Consider the following 18,907-nt stretch of genomic DNA (forward strand, 5'->3'; position numbering starts at 1 on the left):
TCTTAACTGTGAGCAAACTATTATCTTCATAAAAAGTTTAATTAAAAATTACAAAGACCAAGACTACCAGAGCAGATTAATTTTTTTAATTCAATAGCATGATATTCACAAGAGAGAAAACTAAAACAAAAGAACAAAACAAAAATATAGGAGGGAGAATTTTAAAAATCAGAAAAAGTGAGCTGACCAGAAGAAAATAGTATAATACAAAACAGTAGTATGTCATATAAAAAGCATTCATAGACATAGTCACCACATAGAATAAATATTCCAACTCAACAGGAAATACACACTTAAACTTCCATGTACTAGTAACAAATATATTTTAAAAACTGGTAGAACTACAAGAAAAAAACTGGGGGGAAAAAAACATTCTGCTAAAAGATTAACATACTTCGGCTCTCTAAAAACATACAGAAGATTTGAACAGAATTAACAAGCCTGACTACCAGACATGTATAAAAGTGTGCTTACTACTGCAAAATACAAATTCTCTTCCATGTACAAACAAAAATAAAAACTGACCACGGTCTTATGAGATTTCAAAGGATTAGTAGCATATAGATCATGCTTCCTAACCCAACACAATTACAAATCAACAACTAAAGAAACTCCCATGTGTTTAGAAATAAAACCTTTAAATAACTCATAAACTAAAGAATTCAAAGTGGAAAATTGAAAAGTACAAGTGAGAAATAATGAAATTACTGCACATCAAAACGTGTGTGATGCAGGCAAAGCAATAAAGACCTATGTTAAAAGCCTGAAAATTAAAAAGGCATACAACTTAAGAAATTAGAAAAAGAATAGAAATAAACCCAAAAGAAGTTTAAGGAAACAAAGAGCAGAAATTAACGAATGGGGGAAGGATACAATGAAGAGCATTAAAAAACAGAAACAAAAACAAAAAAAATAGGAATTTGATTCTTTTTTAAGAAGTTTTTTTTTTAAAGGCATTAAAAGAAAAAAAGATAAAAGGGACATTAACTACAGACTCTACAAAATTAGAGATTAACAACTTAATACCATAAATTCAAGAATGTGAATAAAATGGACAACTTCCTATAAAAGTATAACCTACCAAAACTGGCTTGAAAACTGAAAATATGAACAATCCTATAACCAAAGCAACTGAATCAGTGGTTAAGAAGTGTCCCACAAAGAAAACACCAGTAACAATTTTACCAGGGAGTCTACCAAACACTTAAACAGATCATTCTAATCTTAAATAAATTCTTCCACAAGAAGAAAAATGTATTTTTTTAATTATAAGTCAATATTACTAATTATCAGAAAAAACTTAAATTCACTATCTTCAATTTGAGTCCAATAATGAAAAAGGAAACAAATCAAGGTTGACTTTATACTTGAAATTATATGTATTTCACCATGTTAACAGGTTATAAAAGAGAAACATCTCAAAAAATGCAGAGAAGGCTTTTGATAAAATTCAACATCCATTCAACACTTTTTTTTCCTTTAGCAAGCTAGTAATAGAAATGAACATCCTTAACCTGAAAAGATTATCTACAATAAACCTACAGCAAGCATCATACTTAACTGTGAAACTTTGAAAGCATTCCCTTTAAAATCAGGAACAAGATCAGGATGCCCCCATCACCGCTTCTATTCAACATTGTACTGGAGATCCTAGCCAGCACATTAAGACAAGAAAAAGAAAGAAAGAAAAAAAAAAAGCATAAGAATTGGAAAGGAGGAAACAAAGAGGTCATTATTCACAGATAGGTCTGTCTACACAGAAAATCCAAAAGAATTCTACAGATAATTTATCACATTTAGGAGTATAGCAAGGTTGTTACACAAAGTCAAATTGTGCTTCTATACACCAGCAAGGTAGAAAATTATGAAAAGACATAATTTATGATTTGATACAAAAAAATAAAGCACCTAAAAATAAATCTAACAAAATATTTGCAATAGCTTAATGGAAGAAAATTACAAAACTTTATGAAAGATATTGTAAAAGACCTAAATAAATGAACATCACAATGTTCATGGTTAAGAAAATTTCATTCTCTCCAAACTGGCTTACAGATTCAGTGCATTTCTCATCAAAATCCCAACAGATTGTGCATGTTTGTATGCGTCTACATAACTTAAAAAAAATGATTTTAAAATTATACAGAGGATCAAACAGCCAAGAAGTTCCCTCAAGAACAACAAGGGAGGAGGAACTGACCTACTTCTTATTCCTCAATGATGGGTAAACAGTTTGAGACCAACCCTCTCTGTGAAAATTTAAAAACGGAATATAATATGAAAAACATCCATTTGAAGGCATGAAGCACTATCAAGTCAGCAAGGACGTGAGAGGCCAACACTGTGGAAAGAAGGAAAGTCTAGAAAATAGAGTCCAACATTTGATGCCTCTTTTCGCCTAGAAATATTTGCCAATGGGGAAAGGGCAATGGATAGGTTGAGAAGTCAAGATCTTTGAATAGACTTATAGGGCTGGGGAATCGAGAAGATTACTAACAAAATATAAACCTGCAAAAGCTGATATCTGGGATATATGATGAACTCCTACAAATCAGTATGAAAAAGATAGATGGCCCAAAAATGGGCAAAAAATCTGGCAGGTCAAGTTAATAAAGACTGCCAAATGGGCAATAAATATATTAAAAAGGGCTTAAAATCATTACTCATTAGGAGAATGCAAATTAAAATCACCAAGCATTCACCAAAATGTCTAAAACTAAAAGAGTAGACAAGAAAGAACATGGAACAACTGGAACCTGTATTTTGCTAGTGGAAAGGAATGAACAAACTACAACTACCTACAAATGAGTCTTGTAAACAAAATTGAGAAAAAAGTCAGACGCAAACAATATATACATCATACAATTCCATTTATATAAGGCTCAAAAAATAGACAAAACTAATCTAAGACTAACGTCAAGCTAGTAGTATCTTTCAGGAGGCAGAGGTTAGTCATTGGGAGGGAACTCAAGAGGAGTCTCTAGGGTACTGGTAATGTTCAATTTCTTCATCTACAGATGGTTATATTGAAAAAAAAAAAATCATTCAGCTGTACTCTCACGATCTATGTATTTTCTATATGAATGCCCTAGAGCAACAGAAGTTTTTGTGGAAGTTGTTACAGAGTTAAGAGAAATTAAGACAATTTGATGGTTCTGTTGGCACAGACTAAGAGATCAGAATCCAGAAAGCTCAGACAGACCCGATTGTAGAACTATTACAAATTAGTAAAAAAAAAAAAAAAAAAAAAAAAAAAAAAAAAAATTTATGCTAGTACAAACACAGGCAAAAGACACAGAATAGGCAATTAGAATCTCCGAAGAGTTAAGAAAATGGTAATAAGCATAATAAAAGATGCTCACCTTCTTAACAAAGGAAAACATTAAAATCCAACAAGTGAAATTTTATACTCATTGGCAAAAACTTTCAATTTGATAAAAGTTAAGTGTTAGCAAGAAAGCTAAGCAATGAAAACTTCTGCATTGATGGAGAGAGCAAATATTGACACAATCTTTAGAAAACAATCTAGCATCATCCAGTATTTGAAGATACATACACCCTTAAATCCCAGCAATTCGACTCCTAGAATTTGTATGGTGAAATATACAAATATTTATACTAAATGAGATCACTAAATTCCCAAACAGTGTCACATCAGTGCAGGGTAAGTTTATAGAATTTTTCTTTTTTGCATTTTCAAAACTTTTTGGATTTCCAAAGTGTAGATAAGGAACGTGAGAGACTGTAATAGGAAAAAAATGGAAACTACACAAACTTCCAACAAGAGAATGGATAAAGAGGCATTCATACAGTAGAAAATTAAAAACAATGATAAATAAAAAACCCCAAATACAGTATTATTCCATTTGTATAAAATGTTTAAGCACATAAAAACTTACATAGATATAACATGATTTTATATACCTATAAAATAACATGATATCATGTTATCATGGATTAAACCAGGAAAGGGCACCCTGCTGACCTAATGAACTATTTTCTTAACTCACATGATGGCTATATTCATGTTTATTTACCTGTACCTTTACCTGTTATAAATAATCTTTTGTATTTATGAAATAACTTAAACATTTAAGAAATAAAAAAGGGTAGCATGGTGTACCCAAATACACAAACCACGATTACAATAAGAGAATTGTCTCAAGAGACCTTTTTAAAGCAACTAGCATCCTCAGTTCAAGGCATTTTTCCCCATAAAAAGAAGACAAGTTGCCACTGAAAGAAAGAAAGAAAGAAAGAAAGAAAGAAAGAAAGAAAGAAAGAAAGAAAAAAGAAAATAAAAGATTCTATAAACTAGAAATACGATCACTGAAATAAATTCTATAGAAGAGTTCAAAAACAAAACCAAGGAAACCTTCAGATAAACAAACATCAATCTAGAAGTCCAACATTCACCCATCAAGAGTCTCACAGAAAACAGAAAAGGAGGGAAAGAAATTATCAAAGAAATAGAAGACAGTCCCCAGACCTGGTGAGTCTTAGAACTGAAAAGTTACTCCCCCAAGAACGAAAAAAAGGCTTACAACCAGACATATTTCACAAAATACGAAAGATAAAAATATCACCATAAAGATTTTAAACAAGATGACTACAAAAGGATAACCATCGGATTTGTAACTGGACCTATATTAGCAACATTGGATGTTTTAAATTCCTAGAGTAAAGCTTTCAAAATCTGTAAGGAAAAACCATACTACCAATTTATAGTTCTACATCTAAACTTCCAATCAGGAACAAAGGCAAGTCATTTTTCGGATACTGAAGAAATTAAGACTGTTCATCACGTGTCCTTACTAAAACAACTATTCATGATTACATTCCAGTAATATTAAAAAAGGAATTTAAAAAAGACACAGGATTCAAGCAACAGACCTAATCCAGGAGTACAATGTAAGCCCAGGATGACAGCTGTACAGCAGAACTAGACAGCAAGCTGCCCAAATAAGAAAAGGACGGTTGAGAGCTCCAGAAAGCCTACCTTCAAGAAAAGCTGAATGGTTACATATAAGAACACATTATAATATTAAATTTAAAAAATAATTTCCATAAGCTCTCCTCACCCAAGCAGGACTTTATTACATTTCTCCTTAAAGGAGCACAGGTTTAGTAACACAAGCTCTTCTATAGCTCCACATTACTTGGTTTTACAGTGACTAATATTTCTATCAGGATACATATTACAAAGGCTGGTCATCAGTACTCAATTTCTACAATCTTCCTATATAAGCACAGAAAAGCTTAGAAAAGTTATAATATAAAAGCTATAAATCTTGACAATGCAACAGAAAATGAAGGTTAGAAGCAGACAAAGGGTGGAGGTAGGAGAAACAAAGGGAAGTGAACTGGGAACTGAAAAGATGTTGTCTAAAACTGATCAGTCAAGGAACAGAAGTTTAACTATTATGAAAAGTAATAATTAGGGGCGCCTGGGTGACTCAGTCGGTTAAGTGTCTGACTTCGGCTCAGGTCATGATCTCACAGTTTGTGAGTTCAAGCCCCGCATCGGGTTCTGTGCTGACAGCTCAGAGCCTGGAGCCTGCTTCGGATTCTGTGTCTCCTCTCTTTGCCCCTCCCCGACTTGTGCTCTGTCTCTCAAAAATAAATAAATGTAAAAAAATAAAATAAAATAAAAAGTAAAATTAACATGAGAATTAGAAACAAAAAAGAGTTTTTGCTCAAAACTGGGGAGGGGGTGGGATTTACAACTTGGGCCTCTCGGGCTCTGTCCCCTTCGCTCCCCCACAAGCATTTCACTCCTCTGCCTTGGGTCTGTAATCTCTGCCACTTAACCCCCTCTTCTGTCTCAGACTTACATGGAGGCAGTAGGTCTGAGCTCTTTCCCTTCCTGGGTTGCTGAGAGATGCCTTTCTTCAGAAAACCTTTGGGATTTGGATTTCCCCAAGAACATGGAGGATGGAATACCCATTCTTGGGTCTTATCTTTCCCCCTGACCCAAAACTTCCCACAAAAATGTCTCCAAAAAACAAAAACACCTTCCTGAGATGTAAACCTTCTGTCCCACCCATTAATTGCCAATTCTCCCAGACTGAAGAGGGGTGAATAACTGGGCATATGTGAGGGGGCATTTCTGTGTCAGAGATGTATGGAGTCAGGAGATAGCCACCTTCATACACTGATGTGTGCAAAGAGGAATAAAACAGATCTCCTTTAAAAAAAAATGTAATTGGTAGAAGAAAATACAGATAGCCAACAGACACATGAAAAGATCCTCAACATCACTCATCATCAAGAAATGCAAATCAAAACTACAACGAGATATTACCTCACACCTGCCAGAATGGCTGAAATCAATGACACAAGAAACAAGTGTTAGTAAGGATGTGGCAAAAGGGGAATGGACCTCCCTGCACTGTTGCTGGGAATGCAAACTGGTGCAACCACTCTGGGAAACAGTATGGAGGATCCTCAAAAAGTTAAAAATAGAACTACCCTGATCCAGCAATCGCATCACTAGATTTTTACCCAAAGAATATGAAATACCAATTCAAAGGGATATAAGCACCCCATTGTTTACAGCAATATTATTATCTACAATAACAAATTACAAAAAAGCCCAAGTATCCATCAATACAGGAATGGTTAAAGATGTGGCTGGCCACACACACACACACACACACACACACACACACACACAAGAATATTACTTAGCCATAAAAAATGAAATCTTGTCATTTGCAATGACACCGATGGAGCTACAGAGTATTATGCTAAGTGAAATATGTCAGAGAGACCAATACAATTGCTTTCATTTGGGGGGGGGGGGAAATGAGGAACGGAGCAAAGAATAAAAACTATTATTAAAACCAGGGTAGCTCAGTCAGTTAAGAGTCTGACTCTGGATTTCAGCTCACGTCATGATCTCACGGTTCATGAGTTCAAACCCCACATCAGGCTCCATGCTGACGACATGGAGCCTGCTTGGGATTCTTTCCCTTCCCCTCTCTCTACCTCTCCCAAGCTCAAGCTCGCACTCTCTCTCAAAATAAATAAATAAACTTAAAAAAATTATTATTAAAACCACCTTCCAGGTTAAAGAAAAAGTGAAATAACTTGGCCACGGTCATACAGTCAAGAGCTATGCATCCCAAAGCTAATACCAAAAAGGAAGGGAGGGAGGGTGAGAGAAAGAGAGCAAGAGAAAGAAAAGAAAACAACAACTGTCTGGCAACATTATCAAGAACTGCTTTTATTGACCTGCATGAATAATCAAATGGAGCACTCTGAATGGCTAGGTTAGGCTTATACTGTTCTCTGCAAAGTCACAAAAATTCTTGTGTCAAACCAGTCTTCCAATAAAGTCTAGGAAAAAAGTCACATTACCAGAGGATTCAAAGTAAACATTCATAAAGAATAGTTTGGACTATGATACCAAATGATTCCACACATCACTTTTATTTCCACTGTGCAATTTCTTAAACTCAACAAATAATGCTGGGCAATTAGATATCCACATGCAAAAGAAGTTTGAATCCTACCTCACCCCATAAACAAAAATGAACTCAAAATGGATCAACAACCTAAATGTAAAAACTAAAACTATAAATACAAACTCTTACATGAAAACAAACATAAATCTTTATGATATTGGATCAGGCAATGTCTTCTTATCAAAATTAAAAGCAAGAAAAGAGTGATAAATTAAACTTTGTCAAAATGTAAAAACTATTGTATTTCAAAGTACATTATGCAGAAAGTTAAATGACAGTCCATAAAAAGGACTAAAATACTTGCAAACCATGTATCTGATTAAAAAAAAAAAAAAACATGTATCTAGACTATATAAAGAAGTTGAACTTGGGGCGCCTGGGTGGCTTGGTCGGTTAAGCAGCCGAAGCAGACTTCGGCTCAGGTCATGATCTCACAGTCCGTGAGTTTGAGCCCCGCATCGGACTCTGTGCTGACGGCTCAGAGCCTGGAGCCTGTTTCAGATTCTGTGTCTCCCTCTCTGCCCCTCCCCTGTTCATGCTCTGTCTCTCTGTCTCAAAAATAAATAAACGTTAAAAAAAAATTTTTTTTTTTTTAAAAGAAGTTGAACTTAAAAAACAAAAACCCAATTTATAAGTGGGCAAAAGGTTTGGGGCACCTGGGTGGCTCAGTCAGTTGGATGTCCGACTTCGGCTCAGGTCATGATCTCATGGTTCATGAGTTCGAGCCCCTCATCGGGCTGGGCTCTGTGCTGACAGCTCAGAGCTTGGAGCCTGCTTCGAATTCTGTGTCTCCCTCTCTCTTTCTCTCTGCCCCTCTCCGCTTGTGCTCTGTCTCTCTCTCAAAAATAAATAAACATTAAAAAACAATAATAATAAATAAAATAAAAAAATAAAAATGGGCAAAAGGTTTGAATAGACATTTCTCCAAAGAAAACATGCAAATGGCCAATAAGCACATGAAAAGATGCCCAACATCTTAGTCACCAGGGAAAAGCAAATCAAAATCACAATGAGAGCCCACTTTACACCCGTGTGGGTGAGGATATGGAGAAATCAGAACTCATAACTACTAGCAGGAATGTAAAATGACGTAGTGAAAGTTTGGCAGTTCCTCAAACACTTAAACTGAGTCACCACATGTACCCAATAAGGCCCCTCCTATATAACTACCCAAAATAACTGAAAATGTATGTCCATACAAAACTTATATACATGTTCATACTAGCCATGTTCATAGTAGCCAAAGAGTGGACATCACCCAAATGTACATAAATTCATGAATGAATAAACAAAATGTGGTATATTCCATACAATGGACTATTACTCACCCATAAAAAAGGAATGAAGCACTGATACATGCTACCACATGAATCTTGAAAGGTTATGTTAAATGAAAGAAGCCAGACACAAAAAGCCATTTGTATGAATCTATTTCTATGAAATGTCTAAAACAGACAAATCCATAGAGACAGAAAGATTACCGGAATCTGAGGGCTGGGCAAAAGAAGGAACAGGAAGTGACTGCTAATGAGTATGGGGTTTCTTTTGGGGTGATAAAAATGTTCTGGAATTACGGTGGTGATGCTTGCACAACTTTGTGAATAGACCAAAACTACTTTAAAAGGCTTAGTTTTAGGGGTGCCTGGGTGGCTCAGTCAGTTAAGCATCCAACTCTTGATTTCAGTTCAGGTCATGATCTCACAATTTGTGAGTTCAAGCTCCATGCCGGGCTCTGTGCTGACGGCCCCCTCCCCTTTCTCTCTCAAAAATAAACATTTTTTTTTTAAAGGCTGAACTTTACGGCATGTGAATTATATCTCAATATACATATTGTATAGGTATTGTACATGTACATTATATGTATATTGTATACATATACAATATGTATATTGAGATATAATTCTCAATTTATCTCAGCCCCAAATTTCTCTCAAAAATAAACATTTTTTTAAAGGCTAAATTTTATAGTATGTCAATTATATCTCAATAAGAAAATTTAAAAATAAACTAGCTAAGATGCAATCCAGAAAAACAAAGGCAAAATGCTGAGAAAAGAGAAACATTGGGACACTATTATACTTAGAAAAGTGCCAGCTTTATCAGAAAAGCTATTCATGTTTACTAGAGGGAGGGGACGGACCTAAGGACCAAACCAATGCAAAAATATCTACTATAGCTAAGAATATCTTGGCTTACTATTAAAAATTATCTATTTAAGTTAAATATTGAGGTTTGAATTTGCTTTCACAGACAAGATCTCAAGTGAAGTCATCTTTGAAATTTTAGTTGTGTCCAATGATGGCTTTGAATCATACAGTAGATTCTGTTACATCTGTCATATATATTAGTCTATTTTCTTGCCCATTAGTTGGGGGGTATTATGAAAGATGAAGAACTCTAACCTCAAATCCCCAATTCACTTCTGATGCTCCCTCTACATCCCAAAAGCATCTGAAGCTACCAGAATGGCAAGTCTTCCTAGGTGTAAAGAACCAAACAAATCCTCAAGCTTTCTAGGTAAAAAATCGCTGTTCTAGAAGTACTTAAGACTCAGCATAAACGATCTTCTGCATCTGGTTTACCAGTATCTGTCAAGAAAGTTATGATCACTCACTTTCACTTGCCCAAATACACACCAAGACTTTGCACACACACTCACTGTCGTTCGAACACACACAGAGATAATAAACTCAATGCACAAAAAGGATGAGGATGAGGAATACAGGAAAAAGAGACTTAAAAAAAAATTACTGCAATAGATCCCCCCTCCATCCCCACACTCGGGTGGTGAGAAGTAAGGAGAGTGGACTAACGAGGTTAAAGTAGCAGGAACCTTTTTTTTTTTAACGTTTATGTATTTGCTTACTTACTTATTTAGAGAGAGACTGTGTGCACTTGAGCAGGGGAGGGGTAGAGAGAGAGGGAGACAGAATCCCAAGCAGGCTCTCTGCTGTCAGCATGAGCCCGATACGGGGCTCAAACCCACGATCCGTGAGATCATGACCTGAGCCAAAACCAAGAGTTGCACACTTAGAGAGCCACCCAGGTACCCCTAGCAGGAACCTTTTTAAGAAAGACTGCCAAAAGACTGCACCCGCAGCCCACAGTATACAATTACGCAACTCGAAGAGAAAGACAAGGATTACAAAAAAAGCCACTCTGGTTGAAAGAATGAGGGACTTCAGGACCCCCACTTTTCTGCCTCTGTGCTTAGCTCTGCTACAGACTATTGTGGAGGGAAAGGAAGGTGGCAATAAGAGAGGTCCAGGCCATCAGATCTTATGAGCTTGTCCCAGGTTTTTTCATAACTAGCTAACTAGTAAATTCACAAACTTCTACCAACATAAATGCTATAAACGGGCAACCAGTGGATTGAATAATTTCTTTTCTAGCACCTTGAAAGTTTCAAATACATGACACATTACAATCATCCTTGACTACTCAGCCCACAATTTCCATACTGAGAACTTGCTCTTTCCTTTCCCCCAATCCATCAAGATAATCTCATGAGTCAGGTCTGCATAATAGGACTCTAACCTTCTGGCCATAGATGATTAGAACACAGGTGGATGCTCACCTAAGCTCAGCCAGTCAGACCCTCTCTCTCAGAAGAACTAGAAGAAAGGTGTGCTGGTATTCTATTAAAATGAAAGCAGCAAAGCACAGGACTGCCATATTCTGCTATGACCGGACAAGAACTCTGGTATTGGCTTACACAGCAGTCTCAAAAACTAAGATCCTCTGGCAGCCTCTTAAGGTTCCACAGACGTTGCCTCATCAAATATCCCACATCCCACCCTAAGCTTACAAAGCAAAAGCACAGGAGTCACTAAAGAACAGTGAGGATGACCTTTCCTAGCATTCCTGACCTCCAGTACAGGAGAGGGCAGCAGAGCCAGAGTGACCTGCTCTGGTTATACATGCCCCTAGGGAGTAGCCCTGAATGATGATGGCTAAAGATAATGGAAATCCCTTCAGCAGCAGAATTAGCAGCCAAATATGTGACATCCAGGTCGGCTATTTTTTCTACTGCCAAGTTAACCAACAAACTAATGCTGGCTATTTTTCCTGGTCCTTTAATTTACTTGACTATCTCTCTGATCCTCAGAATATATTCTGAAGCAGAGACCATTTAGAATGCCCTACATGTTTCTTCCCCTTTTCCTTTCTATTAGATTTTCAGTCAGCTGTCCTATTTCCCCTCCAGTATTATATGTCACACAAGAAGGGCATTGGCTATTTATCATTCAGTTTAGCTCACAGATTGCAGGATGATGGCTAGCAGCACCAGGTGGACCTGCAGGAAACTGCACACAAGATAGACTCTAAAGCCACACATCTGAGGTTAAAAACCTCAGGTCTTCCAGCTCAAGCTGTGTCAGGTTATTCAATCTGTCTCAAGTTCTTCTGACAATTTCTTCTAACAATTCTGTTACAACTGTCCTGAGAATTAAACAAGTATATGAAGTGCTTAGACCACAGCCAGGCATGTAATAGCCACTATATGACAATGGATACCTGCCATTATCATTATCATCATCACTGTTTGAAATGGGGGGGGGGGGGGCGGGGGGCAGGGCACAGAGAGGGACAGTGCACCTTTAAATGTAGAGGGTGCTGCTGAGCAACTAAGGCAAAGACTGGGATTGATAACTCTTCCAGCATCTATCTGCACACCTTCCCCTCCTCTGAAAACTCTCCCCAGTCAGTCTCTGTTGGGCACCTGATGTGAACTGTGCAAGAGGGGCCATCTTCCATCAAGTGCGGGGAGAAGCAAAGACAGCTGGTTTACAGAAAGAGATGATGCAGCTGACCCACAAAACAAATTGTGGAGGAGAAGATGAGGGAGGGGGAAGAAGGAGAGGGCCAAAGGAAAGGAGGTAGGGGAAGAGAAAAGGAAGAAGGGAAAGGTAGACCCAAAGAGAAAAAAAGCTTGCTTGGTGGCCAACCACTTTGCAGTTCCACTTAGAACCTCAGCACTGACTGCCCTTTGTGCCCTCTACCGGTAAATAAATCCTCCTCTTTTTATTAAGATTGACCAACAACATTGATAAAAGTCTAACACAAGTCTTGGAAAGATTTTCATCAACAAAAACCTTAGAAGAGGATAAGTTGTATGCATATACTACTATGCAAAAATTAAGAGGATACTGCAGGTTAAAAAAAAAAAAAATAGCCTCAATTTCAGTTTTCTCAACCAATCCTAAACCTAACGTATTAATTTACATAGCTGAGGCTCAGGCCTGGCTGTTTCAAAAGCTCCACAGGTGTTAAAAGCTCCACAGCTGGGGCTCTGGACACAAAAACCCTTACACTGACAAATACGAACACTCCTTAACCTACTGTTAAGGTTCTCTGCATAAACTAACATGGGGCATAAAATGCATTAATGCACTTTTCACTAGGAATTAAGCAATTCTTTTTGAAACAAAAGACGGGAAAATGGCAGGTATTTTGCAAACTATAACACACTCTCCCTTTAGATCGGAATCACCAATCCGTTCTTTTGCTGATGTCCACTGTATCAGCCAGGTAAGCAGCCAACATCTTTCCCCGACTCCATCTCGTCGAAAAAACAATAAACATACAAAACTGAATCTTTTATCGGATTCCTCTTCCTTTCTATTCCAAAAAAGTAACCCTGATATCCTACCTCTGTGACGCAAAAAGATTGCAGTTAATTTCAAGTTCACATTCATCTCTACTTTGACTTTTTTTTTTAAATCAGGGTTTTCGTCCTTAAGTAATCCATTTACGTCGCCAATAATTCAGGGATCCGTAAAACATAAATTCTGTTCGTTTACCACAGTTTTGTTTCAGTTGAGGACTCTGAAGGTTAGCAGCCCGGAGAAAGCTATCTTTTCCGTTCCATCCCCAGCACACCCATTTTCAAACCTCTACTATACAAAGATATCAACAATAAAGTTGTGACCTTGTTTTAAGGCTACGAAGAAAAAATGTTTTCCCTCAAGAGCAAAACGAGTTCACAAACCTCCTGACAACACGGCCTTTGCGGGTGTTCTACCACCGCACTAAGAAAATATTCAAGGTTTAAGGTCGATTATTAAAGGCAATGCTCCCCCAAAGACCACGCTTCTCTCCAAGAGGAAGCACTGGTAGGTGGAAGGGGCCTTTCTCGTGACAGATCTCACTAAACAGTAGCATCAGCCACAAGAGAGGATTCCTAAACGCAACTTCACGTTTCAGAAAACAGTCTCCCACCAAGTGAGTAACGTGGTGACTTCTGAATCGCCACGCACACGTACACCCCGTAAAGGTGGAAAAGCAAATCCCGCTTCCCACCTCAGCCCTCAAATGAGGCAGGAGGGTCCCCAACGAGCCCCTCCCGACGGCGGCCCCCGCCCCGCGCCAGGTGTGCGGACCCCCGGCCGGACCCACCGACCGCTGGCCGGGGCCCAGGGTCCGCCGCCCCCGCGCGGCCCGGGCGTCCTCGGCCGCCTCGCTCCCCTCCCCTCCCCCGCCCGCGCCCGCTCGGACTCGGGCCGGGCTAGCGGCTCCGCCAACCGGTCCCCGCGAAACAAGGAGGTGGCGGCCGGCGACGCTGCGGCTTCCCCGCCTCCCCTCCCCTCCCCCGCGGCCTCCGCTCTCCACTCCCGCGCCCCCGCTTACCCTCAACTCCTCGAAATCCGCCATTTTACACCACCCGCGGGCGCCGCTGCCGCCACAGCACCCCCTCCCGCTGCCGCCAACGACGCCGCCGCCACCACGGCCGCCGCCGCCGCCTCCAGCACCATCCTGCACTGGGCGCCGCTGAAGACGCCGCGGCCGCTGCCGCCGCCGCCGCTGCCGCCGCCGGGCCTGTCACGTGACCGGCGCGGGAGCTCCGCCCCCGGGGCGCGCGGGCCCCGCCCTCCGGCGCCCCCCCCACCCCCACCCCCGGGCCCACCACCTTCCGCCCACGTCTTCCGCCCGGGCTCCCGTCGCGCGGCGTTCGCGGCGCGTCAGCTCCCGCCCTCTCCCGCGGCCTACCCGCCTCCCGCACGCCTTCCATCGCCCGGGCCTGCGGCCGTGCACCCCTCGGCCCCGCACGGCGCCTCCCTCCCCTGGAAGCGCGGTGGCGACTGAGCGTTACCGGCCGGCCCGCGGGAGCGCCTGGCCCGGGGGAGCGGCGGAGAGGAAGAAGAGGTGAACGGGACTCCTGACTCCTGGCGGCAACATTTCGGGAAAATTCTAACGGTGCCCTTCCACACGGTGGCTGTAGCTGGAGGAAGCAGCCGCAGATAAAACCATCCCCCATTGTAGTAGCGGAACAATCAAAATATGGGTGTCGGGTAAGCCATTGTTCCGATCTAATGGTGCAGGATGGGTGAGATCTCTTTGGATTGGTAATATCCTCAAAGTACTAACCTGGCTGATTCCTTCAGACTTTCAAGGGCGACTGAATGTCATGGACTGCCGAGTTGAGAGGGCCGGGCGGTGGGACTGGGGAGACGTGAAATAAGAGAGCGAAATAAGAGCGCTCAGAAGAACCCTGGTTGTTAAAAAGTCGAGGGGTCAGGGAAATCAGATAGCTAGGAAAGAATGAAATGCCAAGGGCAGAATAGATGGAAGGAAGCTTGATGGCAGCCCTGACGTGCTGATAAAGGATGAGAGAAGATGCTGAGTCAAGCTGTTGAGAAAACTCACCGGACCGAGTACAGGGTTCAAATTTCTTTGAAGAAGTGGATGAAACCCACCCACGACAGAATATTAAAACGCTTATTATAATTTGCAAGGCCCTGTTTAATCCGGTTCCTGCCTAGTGCTTCTTCCCATTCCTTCCTGTATGTTTAATGAATAAAAGAAAGAGTGAACAGTATCTAGAGTGGGTTCTAACGCTGGCTCTCCACCATGAACTTTAGGGTCTTAGCGTGGCGTATCCTCGATCTTTGCTGATTCTCCTTAGGCCTTGGTTTATACCTCAGTGGAGTTTAACATTGTTCAACAGGCGTTAAGTGAAGGCCACTGTGAACTGGGAGCTTTGAGGGAATAAGAAAGATGAATAGAATGTAATACAATCCTTCCATCAAGAAGCTTACAACACAGGGGCGCCCGGGTGGCTCAGTCGGTTAAGCGGCCGACTTCGGCTCAGGTCATGATCTCGCAGTCAGTGAGTTCAAGCCCCGCATCAGGCTCTGTGCTGACAGCTCGGAGCCTGGAGCCTGTTTCAGATTCTGTGTCTCCCTCTCTCTGACCCTCCTCCATTCATGCTCTGTCTCTCTCTGTCTCAAAAATAAATAAGTGTTAAAAAAAAAAAAAAAAAGCTTACAACACATAAGAGGGACCAACATACACACAAAATTAAGAGAAGCACGGCCTCACTGAGGCTTGTTTTGTAGTATTCATTGTAGGGTCAGGCAGGTTTGACTGCAAAGAATTCTAAGTGCTGCCCCAGACAGGCCTAATAATAACTAATGTCTTCCTTGCCACGTGATTACGTCAGAACTGAACCTGTAAATCCACTACTACAGGGCATTTTCAGGCTTTGCCAATGAGATCAAGAGTGGGCCCATTTATGCAGTGATGAGAAATGAGACTTTCTAGCTTGTGGAGTGCTCTAACTATTTTGCTACGATGAGGGGCCAGCCCAACTCATGGAGAAGAATCACCTTAAAAATATTCCAGAATTAACTTTGACCTCTGTACTTGTCAACTTGCATAAGCCAATACCCTTCCATTACTGTTTCAGATAGTTTTAGATGGGTTTGCTATTAGCATCTGAAATACGATGCTACTTTGTCTCCCTAGACCAGATTACTAACTTGGCATCTTTTCTAAACTATACTCTGAATACTCATTCCAATACTTGTTTTAAGGAAGGCCTGAGTGCTAAAGGGTAGAGAAGACGCCTGTCTCTTTACTGTCACAAACAGTTTAGCTCTGGTCTAAATTTGTGTATCCTACTCATGAGAAAGAAAGCCCTGCACTTACTTGAATCTAACTTCCTTATAATGTGACATGAAATGTCCTTGGAGCAGAGTTGGGAGGAGGAAAGTGTGGTAACCTTACCACCACTTGAGGCCACATACCAAAGTACCACTTCTGGCCACACACAGAACTATTACCCCAGGGGGGAATTACATTAAATGCAATTTTCTCCTTATTACCTTTTGTTCAAGATTTTATTTTTTGGTAATCTCTGCACCCAATGTGGGGCTCAAACTTGCCACCCTGAGGTCAAAAGTCACACACGTCACCAACTGAGCCAGCCAGGCGCCCCCCCCTCATATTTTCAATGATAGAATGTGTCAACAGTTTATATGAATTGAGGTTCAAGGCAATTACCTGACTGATCCACCCCCTTAATCTAGCTCAAATTTTAAAACCTCAGTATTGTAATTAAAGTGGCCTAAGGTTACATGAAGTCAAAAGTCTCAGGAGTGGCTTTTTCACTTATTAGCTGTGTAACTTTAGCAAAGTCACAACCTCATTTTCTAATCTATAAAACAGGAATGATTATTCCTGAACTCAGGATGGTGAAGGAGTAAATGAGTTAAGATACATGACTTTATGAACTTACGAAGCAATAGATGATAATTTTTTTATATCTAAACAGCTGATAAACACATACCAAAATAAAATTATTAAGAGACTCTCATATACCCATGTAATATATACCAGTGTCTTTAGAAAAGACTTAACGAGGCTGGACCATGCAGTGAAGTTTTTAATTCAGTTCCAAGCACCTGTCTTGTTAATCCTTTTCCTTCCTATCTCTAAACCCATCAACCCTCCCTGATCTCAACATCTCTCTTTTCCACTGATTTCTTCCTCCGTATAATCATGATTTTCAAGCCTCCTATATTTCCAAGCCACCTTTCTTCCTTTGCCAAGCATACATCTGTTTTAATTACATTTCTTCACTCCTTAACACTTTTCTGATAGTGTTTGATCTTGACCGTTATTGAAACTAATATGAAAGAAACTGAACAATGAATTTATCTTTTAACTTCATATCCCCAACTTTTTATTCTGAAATTTTTATTTTATTTTTTAATGTTTTATTTTTGAGAGAGAGACAGAGCGTGAGCTGGGGAGGGGCAGAGAGAGAGAGAGGGAGACACAGAATCCGAAGCAGGCTCCAGGCTCTGAGCTGTCAGCACAGAGCCCAATGCGGGGCTCGAACTCATTTACTGCAAGATCATGACCTGAGCCCAAGTGGGAAACTTCACCAACTGAGCCACCCAGGCACCCCGCAAATTTTTAAACACCAGGAAAAGTTGAAAGCATAATACAATGAACACCTGTATATATCCCAACTAGATTCAATAATTATTAATATTTGAACAATAATTTTTACTAAGGCATAATTTACATATAATGAAATCCTCATATTTTAAGTAAATTCTTCAATTAGTTTTGAAAAATGCTTGTCAAGATACAGAACATTTCCATCAGCCCCGAAAGTTCCAAGTGACTTCTTGCCCCTTCCCAGTCAAAGCTCCCACAAGAAGCAACCAATGATCTGATTTCTAATACTATAGAGAGAACTAAAAAATGAAGCAACATTCTTTACTTATTTTTAAGTGCTATAATAATTTTGATGCCAAAACTAGACAAAAATTAGTTTTTCCATCTAACTTATAAACAGCTCTTACCTTTGTAATGCAAGGATGGTTTCACACAGCATATATAATAAACAACTTGGTCATTTGATCCAACTCATCACCTGAAAACCAACATAAAAATCTGGGTTTAGAAAAGCAGAACCACATGCCCAATACTGGATAAGGAATTATCCAGCCAAAATGTTAGAAGGAAGTATTCCAGGCAGTGAAACCAAACATTTGTCCTGAAGGCATTTAATGATCCAAAAGTAAAATCTATAAAGTAACTATGACTTTTGCAGGATTGCTGAGCAAGAGAGAAGTAAGTCTAAATGTAGTACCACAGAAGATGGAAAGTCTAATAAACACCCCACATATTTAATACAAGACCCTATAGGGTAAAGATGAACCAGGAGTCAATCAGCACTTCCACAGATTGCAATCAGGTTTAACAGTAATAAAATCTCAAGTTCTGTATATTGAATAAACAGGGCCTAGAGTGGCAAGCTATAGGCACTGGGCAGAAACAAACTGAAGTTCTCTCCAGAGGAAGATATCATCACCCCAAACCTCAAATTACCCGACACAGATAATTTTCCAAATAACATGACCAACATGTAGTCAGAAGACTGAAATAAAAAGCATGCTTGCACTAAAAAATAAAAGGTTTAAAAAAAATAACCTAGCAGAAACTCTATTCCAGAATTGAGAGGTTTAAGAACTCAATGCATAGGTTTAGTAGTATATTACACACAGTTTAGGAGAAAATAACCAGAACATATGTCAGAAGGAAGTACAGAGAAAACAAAAGAAAAAAAAATGGAAAATGCCTAGGAAAATATTGACATCTCATGGAGACATGAGATGATGTTGAAAAGGTCCAAAAGATGT

The 18,907-nt window shown here is 39.8% G+C and overlaps 1 protein-coding gene across 8 annotated transcripts in view; it reads right to left on the reverse strand.

The window, feature by feature from the left end:
- The window catches only part of PIAS2 (protein inhibitor of activated STAT 2), a 105,054-nt gene extending 86,910 nt beyond the window's left edge, over positions 1–18,144 (reverse strand). For 7 of the 8 annotated variants that reach the window (XM_042911230.1, XM_042911223.1, XM_042911222.1 and 4 more), the window contains exon 1: positions 14,100–14,289. In XM_042911230.1, the coding sequence (XP_042767164.1) occupies positions 14,100–14,123 (24 nt within the window). In that variant the 5' untranslated portion in view covers positions 14,124–14,289. Of the gene's footprint in view, positions 1–14,099; positions 14,290–18,067 lie in introns of those variants that run through there. The other variant, XM_042911227.1, reaches the window with a different exon arrangement.
- Positions 18,145–18,907: the final 763 nt, after the last annotated feature.

This window comes from Panthera leo, chromosome D3, assembly GCF_018350215.1.
Source record: "Panthera leo isolate Ple1 chromosome D3, P.leo_Ple1_pat1.1, whole genome shotgun sequence".
Taxonomy (NCBI): domain Eukaryota; kingdom Metazoa; phylum Chordata; class Mammalia; order Carnivora; family Felidae; genus Panthera; species Panthera leo.